The sequence below is a fragment of the Rhinolophus sinicus genome, chromosome 15, assembly GCF_057876585.1.
Source record: "Rhinolophus sinicus isolate RSI-liver-muscle chromosome 15, RSI-T2T, whole genome shotgun sequence".
Taxonomy (NCBI): Eukaryota; Metazoa; Chordata; class Mammalia; order Chiroptera; family Rhinolophidae; genus Rhinolophus; species Rhinolophus sinicus.
In genome coordinates this window covers 29,980,649-29,998,585 of record NC_142515.1, presented here as the reverse complement: position 1 = coordinate 29,998,585, position 17,937 = coordinate 29,980,649, and the positions used below count along the sequence as shown (strand labels likewise).

The following is a 17,937-nucleotide window of genomic DNA, read 5'->3' as shown; positions in this document are numbered from 1 at the left end:
AGTATAAAGGAGAGAGAAGGGACACGAAAGGACCACTTCGGCCACTTTTGATATCTAGAAAAAGTACATGGACGTCATTGTAAGATCTGATTGCATTCAGCCTTGCTATATGAGGTGAATTACAAGACACTTGGCTTTAGATTTGCATGGATTTGGGGTCTGAAATTTGATAACTCTAGCACTGATATTTCAAGTGAGATGTTTTGTTATTCTAGTTGACTCCGTATGTGTCCTTATTTTGGCATCTGAACCACCACCCTAATAGAAACATTGACATTAGCAATTCCTCTAAAACAGTTATTTATTCTAAAGTAGTGAGCCAGCTGACAGTTAACTTGTTATCCTTGTTTTCTGATTTTGCTTTATTGTGGTCGTGTTTAAGAGTTTAACTTGTAAGAGTTAGTTTTTTTTATTACTCTTTTTCTTCTAAGATAATTTTAAATTGTTATCCATCTATATGTATTTTAGGGTCTCCCTTTGTGAATGCAATTATCCATAAAGGCTTCGATGAAAGACATGCTTATATAGGAGGCATGTTTGGAGCTGGTATTTATTTTGCTGAAAACTCTTCCAAAAGCAATCAGTATGTATATGGAATTGGAGGAGGTACTGGGTGTCCAGTTCACAAAGACAGATCTTGTTACGTTTGCCACAGGTAAGAGAGCACACGTTCTCATTTATTTTGGTAAGAATTAGATTAGAACTGGTTTCATATTTTTTTAATTTGGGGGTAAGGCATTATCTTGGACAATTTTATGAATTCAAGCTAGGTATCTTTTAGATTGCTTTGGCCCGCTCATTTGTTATAATAAAAGCTGATATTTATTAAACAAGCTGTATGACCCAAGCACAGTTCTAAGCACTTCATCTGTTTAATTCATTTACTCATTAGAACAGCTGGTACTTTCAAAAATACGGAGTAGAAAATATCAATGGGCATAAAAGATTTTATTTTGGCCTTTGAATATTATTGGACAGTGGACTCTTTAAAAATCTATTCACATGCTAAAATGGTATTACTTGCCAAGCCTAATAATTTCATAGCAGTGCATGAGGGAGTCTCTTCTTTCATTACGGTATAATCCTAAGCCTCAATTTGCGATATTCCTACTTGAAAAGTTACAATAAAATATGGCAATCCTTTAGAAAGCATATTATTGTAAAATAACTACTTTGCACTTCTTTTTACCCACTTTTAGTTACCCATGTTATCTGGTCTAACTCAGTTGTTAAAATCATTCAAATAACTTGGCCCTAAATGATAAAATCCTCATAGGTAAATAAATTATCTTTCGCCATTTGAAAAATTGAGTAAGATTAATTATTGAGATTTATTCTGCAGTTAGGGCACTGCTTGCTCATAAAGATCTAGAGCAGTAGTTATCAAACATTAGCTTCAAAATCATCAAATGGCTAGTTAAATGGACATTCCTAGGCCCTACTTCCTGAGTTGCTGATTTAGTAGGTCTGGGGTGGGGCCCTAGAATTTGAATGTCTACCAAGTTCCCTGGTGATACTGAAGCTTCTGATCACGGATCTAGAAAAAAAAACCCTAGAGTAGTAGTTCTCAGCCTTGGCAGCACATTGAAATCACCCAGGGATGTTTAAATCTACTAATGCCTGTGTCCTACCCTCGGAGATTCTGATTCAATAGTTGGGTATGGTCCAGGCATTAGGATTTTTAAAGGCTTCCCAGCTGATTTTGAAAGGTTGGCAACACAACTGGAGAACTATAGTCCTGAAGAGAAGCAACGTTTGGGGTTTTTGTTGTTATTGTTGTTTCCCCCCCTAAATTTAGACTTGTATAGGTGTCTAAAGTCAGCCTTCTACCTACTTCTATTTTAGATCACAAATTGGACTGGTTAGGAGGCTTGTAGTTTCTGGAGATTCTATAAATTGAACACTGCTGTTTTTACCTGTCTTGTTATCTGGAGGCTAAATATTTCTGATTATTAGTAATAAGCAATGTTCCTAGTACCTTTTCTAAACTGTCTTTGGAGCAGAATGCTTGGTTGTTAGGAAACTTAAGACTTCTTTATTCTGGATTATCATGGGACTGATTGTGACTATAATAGAAAATCTATTAGAAATGCTAAGGTTTCCAAAGGGCATATTTAGAATAAAAAGTATAGATAGCTTCTCTTCTTGGTAGAGCACAATCAACTGGTCCACCAAAATCTCCTGTTCTCTCTGAAAAGAAAACAAGAAATGGAAACAATGAAGTAACTAGAAGTGGGAGAGAGGGTTGTTTGGAACTAAGGAAGGCCAATCATATGCTTGAGGGGATTGGGAGAGTAATCTCCTTTAAAATTCTGATAAGGGAAGACCTATTTGAGGAAGTAACGTTTCAACCAAAACCTGAAAAATGAGTGTCAACCAGTTGAAGAGTGGTTCCAGATGGTAAAGGAAACAGTATGGTGTGTATGATGGCCATGGGGTAAGAAAGTTTAACCTCTGTGAAGGAAGAAAGGTAATGTGTCTGGGGCATAATGAACACAAGGTGTAGGATTAGAGAATTTGGAGCTATGGTAAGGGATTTGGATTTTCTTTAAGCACAATGAGCAGCCTCTAAAAGGTTTTAAGCAGAAGAGTGATGTGATCTGATTTATGTTTTTTTTTTTGGGGGGGGGGGGTTGTTGTTGTTTTTCCCTAAATCACTGGTTGCTTGGATGGAAAATAGTTTAGACAGGAATTAGAGTAGAAACAGGAAGGCTGTCAGAGGCCATTGTTACAGTCCAGGTTAAAAATTTTGGTGATTTGGACTTAATAGTGGCAGTAGAATTAAGAGAAGAATTAAGAGGAGAGAATGGATTTCAAATATATTTTGAAGTTGGAATCAACTGCACTTAGTTGGACAAATGCCCCTCTTCACAAGCCACTTCATAGAAGCCCTTTAAACCTCCTCTTCCTCCTTCCCACTTGGGCTGTGATTTGTGCTTTTACTGGGATACAAACAGGATGGCAGAGTCTGCATCTCTATAAGGTTATATTACATTTTTAGGTTTTATAGTTAAAATAAAGATTAATTAAATTGAGAAATTCTTTTCATGAGAATAGTAGAAGACATTCTTACAAAGTTCTTAAGGGTGAACTGATAAGAACAATCATAAGTGTTATGTATAAATGCATTATAAAGCCTATATAGTGTACACAAGTATAATTATCATGTACTACCTTGTCTTCAGGTAGATCTTTTCCTTTTAATGTTATAGGCAGCTGCTCTTTTGCCGGGTAACTTTGGGAAAGTCATTCCTGCAATTCAGTGCAATGAAAATGGCACATTCTCCTCCAGGACATCATTCAGTCACTGGTCGGCCCAGTGTAAATGGCCTAGCACTAGCTGAATATGTTATTTACAGAGGAGAACAGGTAATTCAGTTTTATTCATCTTCAAAACTGCTTTAGAATCATTCTTTAATCTCTAAATTGACATGGCATATATATTGCCTTAAGAACTGGATTTCTTTTTAACTTTTGTTTGGAAATAATTTCAGACTTGATAGAAAAGTTGCAAAAATAGTAAAGAAAATTCCCTAATGCCCTTTACCCAGACGTTCCAAATGTTAACATTTTAATATTCTCTCCTTTATCATTCTCTCCCTCCCCAATGTGTGTGTGGGGCGGGGGGGGGGGGGAGTGTGTGTGTGTACACAAATATAATAATCATGTACTACATGATAGGAACATAGGCATGTTTCTTCACCCTTAAATACCACGTTTCCTCGAAAATAAGACCTAGCCGGACAGTCAGCTCTAATGCGTCTTTTGGAGCAAAAATTAATATAAGACCCAGATATTATGTTATATTATATTATACTGGGTCTTATATTAATTTTTGCTCCAAAAGACGCATTAGAGTTGATTGTCCGGCTAGGTCTTATTTTCGGGGAAACACAGTACGTACTTCAATGTGTATTTCCTAAAAAACAAGGACACTCATAAAATTACCAAAATCAGGAAAGTACCACTGATTTATCTAAATCTACAGACTTTATTCAGGTTTTGCCAGTTATACTTGGATTTTTATTTTTAGCTTCTCCAAAATATAATTAATCAGAATCCTATATTTAATAGTTACTAGGATTCTATCACAGAGATATGTATAATTCCCTCTTGCTCTTATGACACAGATCTAGTTAAAAGCATCTCTAGACCTGTGTTCTGAATTGGGGATATATATCAGAATTATCCTAGGTTATTAAAAACAGGCAAACACATACTTAGTACTCATTCTAGACCTGCTGATTCAGAATCTCAGTGATTGGAGTCAGGGTAAGGATGTTTTCAGAACATGCTCTTACCTGATTCTGAACCACAGCACTAAATTTGAACCTCTTCCCTAAGGATTAATAATACTTATGGTAAGTCTGTTTTCAAAAATTTGCTTGCCAATATTTGAATTAATCTTTCTTTTCCAGGCTTATCCTGAATATTTAATTACTTACCAGATTATGAGGCCTGAAGGTATGATCGATGGATAATTGTTTTAGGAAACTAACTCCACTGAATCTAAAGTCATCTAAGCAGCTGGTGGCCTCTTAATTTTTACTCCTTTGCTGAGAAAAATCATCTTGTTCACAAGCCTGTGGCAAAAGGATAAAAAATGTGAAAGAAGTTTAACATTCTGACTTGATAAAGCTTTAATAATGTACAGTGTTTTCTAAATATTTCCTGTTTTTCAGCACTTTAACAGATGCCATTCCAGGTTAAGCTGGGTTTGTCTGTACTAAATTATAAACAGAGTTAACTTGAATCTTTTATACGTTATGCATTGATTCTAACAGAAACTGTAATCCCCTCAACAGAACTCATTTTACTAATACAGTACTGTGTTCTTTAAAACACAGCATTTACACTGAATACGATTTCATTTGTAAAACTGTAAATAAGAGCTTTTGTACTAGCCCAATATTTATTTACATTGCTTTGTAATATAAATCTACCACTTTAGACCTGCAGCGGTTTACAAATTTTTTTCATGTGCACCGCTCATCTGCACTTCATCTTGCATCATCATGATTGATTTTTACATTTGATTTCAGAGACTACGTTGAGTTGTAAGCAGGGACTTTTGTCAACTAGGAAAGACTGATTTATCACATTTAATGCGCTTATGGAAGCATTTATCTCTCATTAGAAATCTTTCCCATTTAAGAATCTGTTTCATGAATACTCCGGGAATTTAATTTGTGCTACCTTTGTATGTATAAGAGTCATTCCAAAGAGCTCTAACTATTAATAGTCCTGATTTTTAAAGACGCTTCTCTACTGGCCTCAAACTCTGGGTTCACATTGGAAAAATTTCTCATATCGTTTTGTGAAAATTAGAGCAAGTGCTTTTATTTTTTAGAAAGGCTAAATCCTGTTACTGAACAATTACATTTTTCTTTTCTTGGACTATAAATAGGAAGTTAAACTTCAGAGATGGGAAGGGTAAGCATGAATAATTTTCCAATATGTCCTAATTATCTTAAATCTAAATGGAAAAAATATAGCAAATGGGAGTGCGTGATTTTTTTTGTCCTGAGTATTTTTTCCATTTTTTTCCCTTGGCCTTACTATTATAGTCAATCTATATGTAGGTAAGCTCACCCCAGGACATGAAATGTGGGTATCCCAGTTCTCTCTTGGCCTCCTGAATGGGCAGGTTTGCAGTGAGATGGGCACTTTCTGCTCTGGGTCGCCTCATCATGACGTTCCATCCAGTTGGAAACATGCTTTGTTTGTGCACCGCGTGGTGACCAGGCTGGTTTGGCAGCTGTGGAGGGAATGCTGTCCCATAAAATGCCGTTCCTGTTCTCTAATGTTAACTATCTTTTCCATGAAATATGCTAACGCATCAGAGACATTAGGCAGTCTGTTTGTTGACTTGAGCTCCCTCAGAAGCCAAGGCAAGATTTTTACCCACTTAAATCTTTGTAAATGAGGGTGTTCCCATTCACTCTCTAGCAGTTTGCCTTTGTTTTACATTTCATTCAGTCTCCAAATAACTGGCCTTTTACAGTAACTTGTACATAAAGTGCTAGAAAATCATGTTTCTTGTCTTGAGTAAGAATTAATCAGAGTAAATGCATATCTGGAGTTTCTATGGTGTAAATTGTGATTATTATTTAAGAGGTCGATTCCTGACCTTGAAGTGGTTTTATACAACTCTCTAATCATTGCAAACGTGATCCTCAAGTTATTTGTTGGAACTCAAATGGAGTATGCCAAATTTTATATAATTTTTCAGGTTCTGGAAGCTTCCAGGTTTTATAATTAGAAGATAATGAGATGAGTTAATGGAATTTATATTTACATACATTTAGCCTATAATTCTCACCCTATGAGTGAATCTTGAATTGCTTATCATGTAAAATTATCATGGTCTATGAATTTACAATATTACAGCCTGTGTTGTTTCATCTAACCCATTGCTTAATTAGTATATTGTTTTTCTATGAATGATTATATTGTGGTTAATATGTTAGCATGGCTATATTTTCAAATAGCTTTTTGTTTGTTGGGAGCTTGGGGGGTTGGGAGGTTAGGGGATTGTTTTGGAGTTTTTGCATGAAATATTTTACTTTATAATGATGGAGTTGCTTTTTGTTTTGTTTTTATGAATTTTTTTTTAAATGAGGTTTAACTTTTTGTGTGAGTAGTACTATTATACCCATCTTGATTGTCTTCATTGTACTTTATCACATTCCATACCCTCATTTAATTCTTAATAAACTGTTCACTTGTTTTTCTGGGTAGCATGGTAATTACTGGAATAGTCTAAATGTGTTGAATGGTCTTTGAGAAAATGAATTAAGATGACAATAAACTACAATTGCAGGAAAACAATGTATTTCTGAGTCTAATAGTGATAGAGTGCTGTTTAAAGATTGAAATATTGAATGTTGTGACCATAGTTGCTCAGATGCTTTAAAATGAATGTAGCTATAAGATGCTTCTAGACATTTAGTCCATCCAACACAAGTTTTGGCAAACCTGAAAGCTCATTCCTGGGAAATGTATCTCTTAACTTAAAAAGAGGAATATATTTTTGTTTTCTGTGTTATATAAAAAAAATTATGTTTCAAATCTTAAAGTTAGTGGTATTTATTACTCTTAAAAGAAAGTATAGTAATGTATGTATTTTGGATTTCAGTATGCTAAGTATCCATGTGTGTGATCAATTCCCTGCTTTCCATAATAAGAGTAACGGTGCAAATAACCCCTAAGTCATGGCTTGAAATATTTTTTAGCAGCTTTATCTTTCTGCTTCAGTTAAGATAACATCAAAGTGTTTGCTAGTTCCTAAACATGCATTCTAGTATATGAATGTGATCCAGTTGTTTACAGGGTGATGAAAAAAGAAAACATGCAAATAAATTTCCTTAAGCTTTTGTGATTAGTATTCCTGACTGGCCCTTTACCTACTGTCGTGTCCTAGTAGAGGACTAGAGTGACAGAGGAGGCAAATTATAATACCCATTTTTCGTCAGGAGAACTGTTAGACCATAATGTGGCCTTTTTACTATCTCCTGAATCTCTACCGCCCCATTCCCCTTTTCATGCTTACTAGCTTAGGCAGATTATAACCTAAAAGACTCAATTACACCCTCTTAGAAGGTTCTTGCTCTCCACATACAAGTGACCATTATCAGAAGGAATGATCTGATTCCTAATCTCTGATTCCTAATCTACCTACAGTTGTCATCCCCATCACACAAATATTCAGAACCCCAAATGGTCTGCCAATAGATACTGCAGAGCAGTGCTACACAAAAATGGCCTGCAGGTGGCGTTGGTCTACAAACTATTCATTACCAACCCATGAAGAGATGAAAATACCAGGGGGAAACTGTTATAACAGTTTAACATTGCTGCAATGTTTTTAATTTTTTTAAGCAAAATATTGGTCTGCAGCAAGTTGGAAATTAAAAGGAAAAAAAACTGGTCCCTCATAGATAATTTGAAAGGTATAAGAAATACATCTGTTTGTTTACCACTAGACTCATCACTTAGCACATCCTGGCACATATTATTTCCCTGAATTATCCAGGAGTAGTGGTTGAGTTTTCTCACTTGTCGTGGAGACATAGAACATAGAATCTGAAAGCAGCAAGATTAGCCACTGATCCCTTTGTTCAAATGAAATCTTAAGAAGCTCAAAATGTAAAGTATATAAATCCCTAGGTACCTGAGGATCTCAGCTTGAAAATTACTGATAAAAGCACCAGATATTATGGCAGCCTGGTTGGGGAAGGAAGATAATACCCAAAACCCAAGTTGTATCATATTCCTACAGTAAAGAAAAAACAAGTCCTACTCAAATGGACTCATGATCAAGAATCCAAACTAATGTGTTGTGAGTACAAATCAGCAGGCACAATCTTGAAGGATTAGCATTCCCATAAACTTAGATAGAATTACTGTGGAATAAGAATGTTTAAAATGATTGGGAGGGGAGAAGAAAGCATAAAACCCATTAGAAAAGATGACAATGAAAATAGCAAAGTAGATTTGGAAAGCTAAGTCTTTTGGAACTGAACAGTATATAATTAATGAAATTAGGAACTCAGTGAACAGACTAAATCACAGATTGGGTGTATCTGAAGAGAGAATTGGTGAACTAGGAGATAAATCAGGAACATAACCAGATTATAACAGGAGGAGGTGGGAAACTCGGAGAGACACAGAGAACAGAACGAGAAGATCCAACATAAAGAACGGGGATAGAAGAGGTTTGAAGATTTTTCCAGCGTTTATGAAGGATGTGAATCCTCGAGATAATAAATATCTAGTAGGGGGAATAAGAACAAGTCTGCTTCCAGACATGTAGGACAATTGCAAAAGGAGTAAAATCGAAAAGCAGCCAAAGAGAAAAAACTTGACCTACAAAGGAATAATCACACTGACAGCAGGCTTTCACTGGCAGCAGTGTAGGGCAGATGACAATAAAATACCTCTTAAGTGCTGAGAAAAAAATTGACGTTAACCCTGAATTCCATACATAGATACATTGGTGTTCAAGAGAAGATGAAAAACATTTTCAGATTTTACTGAAAAAACTTACATAGGATTATTCTTCAGGAAAGAAGGCAATTGAATCCAGAAGGAAGGAATGGCGTGTAAGAAGCATGGTGAACAAAGAAATTAGTAAACATGTTTGCAAACAAACTGAAAACATACTCGTGTGTTAAAAGAGAATATTAAGTGCTTTATTAACTGATGTGCAATAATCTTCAAGACGAAAAAGAAAGAGGTTGACCTATATGTTCAATTTGCCCCTATTTGTGTAAAGTAGAAAAAAGTACAATATGCATTTGCTTTATGCATAAAATACCTCCAGGATACACAAACTTATTGGGAGGACACCTGGTTTCCAGGGGGACAGAGGCAATAGAAACTTTCCACTCTATGTCCTTTTGAATTTTGTAACAGGACTGTTTTATCTGTTTAAATAAAACACTATAAACATTGTCTATAAAAATACTGGAGACGTAATAAATAGATTTGAGATTTTAAAAACGGTGGAATTTAAAGTACTGCTTTACAATAATATAGAAGATAGGAGAAACTTCCAAATATTGATGAACTCCAGAGTTTAAGTATGCTTGTTAAATTTTTAAGGATAAATTTTAAAAGAGTAGAATAGAACTATAAAGGTTAAAAAAAAGTAAAAAAAAACAAAACACTAGAAACGGAAGTAACAGGTGACTCATGAAGTTTTTCCCCCAAAGGTTATGAAAGAATCTAGAGTGACTAGGAAATGTCTACAAAAGCCTAAGAATAGGCTAGACACTCCTGAAGAAAAATAATAAGGCAGGAGGACCAGAGATCAAGAATGGCATTAATGCTGTAATAACTAAGTGTAGTATTGCAGGAAAAGATTCATTTGACCAACTGAACCAGAGTATATGTACGATTTTTATATACACCACAGGAATAGCATTACAGGTCATGGTAAAGGAGGAACTATTCAATAAATTGTGAAACAACTGGTTATTCATATAGAAAAAAGATATATCTGGATGTATGCACAAAAATAAACTCCAGATGGATTTTATATAGGACTTAAATATGAAAAGCAAACTGTTTTGAATGTTTAGAAGAAAATATAGAAGACTTTGTGATTTGGGGATAAGAACTTTTAACTGAGCTTCAAAGAATGCTAACCTTAAAAGAAGAGATTGTTAAATTTGACTATATTAAAATTAACATCTGTTCATCCAGTGACCTCCGTGAAAAAGTAAAGAGGCAAGTCACCAAGTGAGAAAATATTTGCAACACATATAAAGGGCAAAGGAGTCATATCCAGGATATATTAAAAACTACAATAAGAAAAAGACAACAGAAAAGGAGCGTTTCTCAAATTGGGAAACTCCTATGACCACTAGGCATTCAAAAAAAAAAAAAAGCGCTCAGCCTGATGAGTAATCAGGGAGATTCCAAGTAGGTACCATAAGATACCATTTTACACCTGCTAGAATTGACAAAAGTGAAAAACTTGGCAATGCATGTATTAGAGGATATGGATCTCTTACATACTGCTGTGGGTCCAAGCGCTGTGGAAAACAATTTGGCATTACTGGTAAGATGAAAAATCCTACTTCTGGGTATATATAAAAAAAACTTTGTGCTGGGGCTCCAGCAGGCATGTAAAAGAATACATAGCGTTAGTGTCAGTGATGTTTATGTAACTGTCTACTCTGTGCCATCCTAATTCACTCATCACTTCACCCTCCTTTCTGCCCTGGAATACTTTATGGACCACATGGACAGATTCACTTGCCATCCGGCTTCCTGTTGAGTTTTGCCAAAGGGGGATCCTTGCAGGATATGAGAGAGGGAAGAGAGTGAGATTTGAGCAGTTTCCCCAGCTTGCATCTTGCCCAGTCATCTCAGGACCACCATGGCATTATTGACATTTTGGCAGGATAATTCTTCATTGTGGACACTGTCCTGTGCAACGTAGGATGTTTAGTAGCATCTCTCTAACGACTAGATGCAAATAACAGCTTTCCCTACGTTGTGACAGCCCAAATCCCTTTAAAGGCACAGTCGCCCTCGATGAGAACCACTGGGTTAGCTGTCCCCTTAACTAAGAAAAGTCAGTGCTCTTTGCAGAATGGTCTTGCCTCTTACATAACTCTTCTAGGTTTCAGTACCACTCCCTCCACTTATGCCTTCAGGCCTAGGGGTGGTAACAGCCTCATTCCACTGCATTGTCCCTGTTATTTCCCTTCACCCGGTCTATATCTTTGTAAATAGTTTCCTTATTAAATCTTAAACTACCACTGCACTTGCAATAAAAAGCTGAAGTCCTTAAAATGCCCAACTTAACCTACATGACCGGCCTCTGCACCCTTGTGACACCAGTTCTCACTCTACCCCTGGCCATTCCAGCCTTCTGAAAACGCAGGCATGCTCCCCTGCCACCCCACTCCACCCCCTCCTCAGCACCCCCAACCCCCACGCCTGCCTTTGCAGTGCTCTTTCTGCTGCCTAGAATGCTCTTCTCCCAGCTTTCCCCAGGACTTACTCCCCCACTTCCTGATTGTTCAAATACTGCCTTCTCAGAGAGGCCTTCCAGAACCACCTTATTTTAAATTATATCGCATCCTTCCCCTTCTCCTCCAATTCACTCCCACCCTCTTTACCCTGCTCTATTTTTCCCTATTAATCTAAACTGCCTAAAGTTCTAAATTCAACGTAATTTATTTATTATATGTATTGTCCATCTCCCTCCACTAAGAGGTAAACTTCGCAAAGATGGAGCCCAGTGCCTGGAACAGTGCCTGGTGCATAGATAGATGGTGCTCAACAAGCACTGATTAAAGTGAGTGAGTAGGCTTATATGATCTTCAATCAGTTCTTTTAAAGTCTACTCGTTACACGGAGACGGCAATAGCTAATGATGGCATTATCAGCAGTAAACAATAACATCATTTTTTATCAAATTCACTACCAGCAATAACAATATCAGTAATCATAGTTATGTACCCTATTCACTGCCAGTAATAGCATCTATCATAGTTATCATTTTTCAAACTCACTCCTAATTATAATATCAATAATCACAGTTATCAAATTCATTCAGTTATATCAATCATCAAAATTACCATGTAATAAATGCCTGCACTATGAGCCAGACAATCCCATGTGGATTCTCTTTCAGGTAAGGAAACTAGAACTCAAGAGTTAATCTCACCCAAAGCCAAGTCTGCTAAGTCTTTCGGATTCCCTTTCTGCTAAATTCCTCAACCTTCCTAAATCTGCTGTGTCCTTGGGAGCAGTAAATCAGCCCCGCCTGAGGAGACAGGAGTCATTTGGTGCCTGTACCATAGGGAGATGCAGAATGGGTAGGTCTCTGACTTTTCTGGTGCTTCCAGCCTCAGGTCCTGGGTGGTAACAGCCGTTTGTCTCTCCTGGAGCCAGCACTCCTCCCACCTCAGTCAGCATGCAGATTCGGTCAGAGGAGCTTTAGGTCCTTTAGGACAGAAAACCACTCCGACTTGCCTTAGAAGAGGCTTGGACAGAGGAGGAAGTTGAAAATCAAACTGCCTGCCTCGGTGCCTTCCCTCTTGAACTAGATGCTGGAAAGGGTATTTTAACTTAGAATTTCTACTCAGCTAAATTGTAAACTGACCAAAAGACGAACAGATCGTTCTGGACGAAGCTGTAATCCAGAGGTTGAAACTGATTTCTGTTGAAGCTTTCAACCATACATATTTGTGAAGAGGGAGTAGCGTGTTGTGTCCCAGAAAGAGAATGTTTCTGTTCTGACTGCTGAATGAATAAAGAGAATGAATCTAGGCAGAAATGACCTGGCTAAAATTTAAAAGATTTTAATATGAAAAGGCTAGCAGATTCCAGTGGAAGCGAAAATAGTCAATTTGTATTTACACACAGGGATTAAATAAACTAATCCGAAGGGAGTCTGTGCACGCAATTGTTTGGGAGCAAGATAGATCCATCTGCGTGCAAAGAATTGTGAATGAAGGAGGCTCCATGGCTCAGTGGGCAGGCAGGGCATAGGGGAGACCACCAGTCCAGATAATCAGACATTCACATTTCCCACTGTTTTGTTCTATTGTATCCAAATGTGAGAAGCTGCTTTCCAGTCCCCCACATACAAAGCTCTTTATTGGACTTGATTGAGGCATGATCCCTGCTGTTTTACTCAAACTGCCAGCCTCAGAAGAAGTTTTGCTTGATGGTGTCTGACAGCTCAAGCTTTGCCCCCAAGCAGATTTATGAACTGTGAAAGATGGTCAAATTAACACGCTAAGCATTCCTGATAGGATTAGAGGGTCAGAGACAAGCTGGCATTTGCATACCTCCCTGATGTAGCACACCATCTTTGTGTCTTCCCAGCTCTTCCGGGTGGGGTTTGGAGAGGGAGAGTAGGAGGTGACACCACACACTCCTCTTCCAGCTGGCAACACAAAGGGTCACCAGAGATTCCAGATGATGCTACTTTGGCATTTACCATCTAATGGCAGCATCTCCCATTCAAAAGGACTGAAACTAAATGGTGACTGCATTTCCCCCTGAGGGCTGGATGCCCGTCCATGACTCCTCATGGAGAGAAAGAGCGAGCCGGCTTCTCTCTGGGATGGGATTCACTCCTCCAAGTGCCCTGAAAAGTGCTAGGGGTGAGCCTTAGAACATCCATTTAAGTAATACTAATTACGGATTGTAACAGTAAAGCACATCATTATAGAACATTTGAAAAGGTTAAAAAATACAGCGAGGTAAAAAGCACCCATCATCCCATTACTTAGAAATAGCTTACCATTAACATTTTTGGTGTACTTATTTACCACCGGTTTTCTATGCAGAGAGACAGGTAATTTGTTGTTTTTGTTTTAACAAAGCCAGATCATATTGTTTAACCTGAATCTTTTAATACTATATCCAAAGCATTCTCCCCTATTACTAAATATTTCTTATTGGAAAAGGTTATTTGTAATGACTGCGTTGTGTTCCATCATATAGAATATAATATCTCAACTTAGGTTGTGTGGGGGTCAAGAACAAGTGTCCCTGGAATGTGCCATCCTGGCAGGCAGATTATTTTGACCTGTAGTCAATCAAAGCCTAACAAGCTCAGGAAGATTTTTTTACTTCCCCTTTTTCTTCAAGAGGTTCAGATAGAAAAACCTGCTTTAGGATAGGAACCTTGGCATAATCAATCATCTTAAGCATTTTCACCCTAGCATTAGGATGTTTTCTAGTTTACCCCTTGTGTCCCATTGTTTCTGAGTTGCCTGGCAAGAAGTGGCCTGTCATGTGTGTTCCCCTTCTCCTCAACTACCTGTTAATCGCCCATCCTCACTTCTGAAATCTATTACCCTGTCGCCACCTTTTCTCCTTTGTCCAAAATGTCATATATACCCAATGTGGCCTCACTGTCTTTGGAATTTTCATGCTTCTGTGAATTCCCAGTAGGTATGTAACTAAAATTTGATTTTCTCCTGCTAACCTGTCTCCGTTAATGTGATTGTTAACCCAGCCAAAAGAACTTAGAAGGTGGGGGGGAAAATTTGTTGTTTTTCTTCCCCACGGTTGCATTAGCCAAAGTAATGTGTTTTGCTTCAGGGGACAATGTGCATGAGTAATTGCGCCACACAAACAAGATGCAGGATTAAGACCCTCCCCCTGAATTTGCACTGCCTGATACTAAAGCATATTATAAGACTATAATAATTAAAATATGTGCTATTATTATACGAAGAGACAGTGAAAATTATTGAAACAAAAAATGGAATGGTATTTCAAATCAATGGGGAATGAATTAATTATATAAATAGTGGTCCTAATATAAGTGATTAACTGCTTAAGGAAAAATTAAAATTAAGTTAAATCCTTATTTCACATCATATTCTATAGTAAATTCCAAATGGATTAAAAAGTCAAATTCAGAAAAAAAAGAGAACCAGAAGATGATAAAGGTGAGTATTATATGATCTCAAGATAAGGAAGCATGAAAGCAAAAGAGGTTGAAAATCAAAAGATTAAGAGATATGATCACATTAAAAAGTGTTAATTTGATATATAAAAAATACAAAACTACAAAAAAACTACAAAATAGACCAGAGATATGGCAAGAAAAAAGTTCAACCTTAGAATTAATAAAATGAATGAAAGATAAAACAACTTAGTACCAACTTTATCAAATTAGCAAAAAAAACTTTTTTTTAAGAAGAAATCTCTGTGGTAGAGGTACTAAAAATGGGCACTCTCATATACTGCTAGTGGGGGTGTGTAAAGTGATGCCCCCTGGAGGGCAATTTGTAAATCTGTAATACATAAAATCATAAAATAGCACTTCCCAGCCTTTTTAGATATTAAAATAAATAATAACATATCATCTACTGTGTGGTGTTATATGTCAGATTCTTTACCAAAGTGATCACCATTAATTTTCGTAGCAGACCTATGTGGTTTCATCTGTATTGATGCCCATGTTACAGATGAGAAAATGGGAGGGTTAGATATTTGTAAGCAGTATATATTTAATTGTTCTGACCCTGTTTCCCATGTATTGTTTTTTTTTTCCATTTGACCTGATTAGATTCAATACATATAATAAATTAAAAGCATTAATGACACCCCAAAGAAAGTGTAGAGGAAAATCCTCATTCACAGGTCTTTAACTGCCTTCTGAAATCTTCAGAACTGCCCACAAGGAGTGTGGAAGGAGTGATACTCCATGCTGTAAGGCCCCACTGACTGAAGAGTCACATCTTATCACCACATACTTGGGTCCCACGTGTAGAGGCAAGGGATGACTGGAATGGTAGAACTTTATTTATATAATTGAAATTCCATGGGAACCCTCGAAGGAATGGAATAGAGCTAAGAAATCCAAAACCTTATGAATCAAGAAGGTTGGAAAATGCGTTGCTGATTCTGCAGAGCTCTAACCACCAACGTAGTCCATCCTGTCTCTTGGATATTATTTAAAGCATGTCTTTGGGCTTCTTGCCTTTTAGTCTCAGGATTAAATTTTTGTTTGTGATATGAAATGGGCTTTCGGAGCAGTACCATAGTTCCTAGCCTTGTACCTATAGGAAGTAACTTTTTATGATTCAATTAAGAATTATCACATGGGAATCGCTTAGACTGTACTATTAAGTACGATGTTGCCTTTAAATCCATTGTGTTAGAAAGGGGTTCTCAATGCTGGCCGTCATTAGAATAAGCTAGAGAGGTTTAAAAGCACTGCTGCTTGGGCCTCACCCCCAGAGATTCTGATTCAGTTGATCAGAAGTGGATTGGAGTATCAGTATTTCTTAAAAGGTCCTCGGAAATTCTAATATGCAGCCAGAGTTGAGATCCATAGTATTCGATCTTTTGTTAAACTGCCTTCCCAAGGGGGCTGCTGGCTCCATGCAGACAATGACCACATCAGTCTTGTTCATGATTGTCTTCCCAACGTCCAGCCCAAAGCCAGGGACATTAGTATTAAATGAATGCAATGATGCCCTTGGAGTTCATTGATTCAGCCCTGAGTGGTAGTCTATTTAGACCCACCAATGTCTTTTGGGGAAGCTGGAGGCTCTAAGAACTGGGCTGAGACAAGTTTGGGTGTATTTAAAGATAAGCATGTAATAGGTACCAGGATATGCGAGGATTTAACAAGGGTTGGAGGCAGGTTCAGATGGCCTTGAGAGTGAAGACTGATTCAGTGTGAAAGGCAATGATTTATCCCTTGAAGGGCCCTGGGATGTCAATTGTATGAGGAAAGTGAGATGTGGGCCGGTTAGGAGTTCACAACAGAGACAGGAGTTGGCCAAGCCTAGGGCTGTTGCGTCACCCACGTCCAGAGCCATGTGTCTGCTATCCTATGATTCCAGGCACGAAGTTGTGCTATAAATCAGAGCTTTGGCGGCTACAGCAGTGTTCAGAGGGGAGGCCCAGGGAAGACTGATGAGAATTGAGTTGGGGTGGTGGGGATAGGGAAAGGGGCCATAAAAAACTGGCATTGAACAGTTTCAAAGATTAGGAAGACAAAGGGAAGAGATGCTGCTTTGGATTTTCTGCAAGTCACTATTTGAAAGGCTAAAGTGAGGCCCAAGCGCTGGCTTCTTTAAAAGAGTCTATTGTTTTGTATTCTGGCCCTGAAGCAAAATGGTAATGGCAGTGCTTGGCATAAAGAAGGGGAAGCCAAAGTGTTATTTTTATATATTTGTTTGTTTTGAAACAGTAATTATTTACTTTTTGAATAGTATTTTATTGACATGACTCAAAACTGTTAACATATAAAAAAATATTCAATGAAGTCTCTCTTCTATCCCCATTCCCCAGTCATCTGATGCTCCCACATTAGATAAGTGCTATTATTTGTTTCTAGTGTACCTACCAGAGAGTCTAATGCATATACCAGCAAATATGAATGTACATATTTTAACCCCCCCTTTTAAACTCATCTTATACACACTATTCTGCATCTTCCTGTTTCCATTCGACAACATATCTTGTGGGTCTCTCCATCCTGTACATTGAGAGCATCCTCAGCTTCCTTACACACGCACAGCATTCCATTTTGTGAATATGCCACAATCTAGTTCATCAGTTTCCTATTGATGGGCAATGACAACGTTTCAAACATTTGTCATTACAACAACAGCAACAAAAGGCTTCAGTGAACAACTATATGGTCATGTCATGTTTTAAATATATGTGTAAGTATATCTGTTGGATCACTTCCCAGAAGGGGAATTGCTGGTCAAAATGTCAGAGGAAGTGATGGGGGAAACCAAAGTGCAATTTAAAAAAGTAAAATGCACGTAGTGAAAATCAAAAGGTATAAAAGGGTATAGAGAGAAAAGACAGCCTCCCTCCTATACCATCCCCTGCCGCTCAGTTCCCTTTATAGACGTAACCAGCATCGTCAGTTTTCGGTGTATTTCTCCAGAGATTCTGTGCATAATCAAATATGTATATATGGGT

The 17,937-nt window shown here is 37.5% G+C and overlaps 1 protein-coding gene across 3 annotated transcripts in view; it reads left to right on the top strand.

Annotated features, from left to right (window-relative positions):
- Window positions 1–6,835, top strand: part of TNKS2 (tankyrase 2) — a 55,292-nt gene extending 48,457 nt beyond the window's left edge. For all 3 annotated transcript variants that reach the window (XM_019739266.3, XM_019739258.3, XM_088791956.1), the window contains 3 exons: window positions 469–655; window positions 3,213–3,369; window positions 4,419–6,835. In XM_019739266.3, coding sequence (XP_019594825.2) covers window positions 469–655; window positions 3,213–3,369; window positions 4,419–4,481 — 407 coding nt within the window. In that variant the 3' untranslated portion in view covers window positions 4,482–6,835. The remainder of the gene's footprint in view (window positions 1–468; window positions 656–3,212; window positions 3,370–4,418) is intronic.
- Window positions 6,836–17,937: the final 11,102 nt, after the last annotated feature.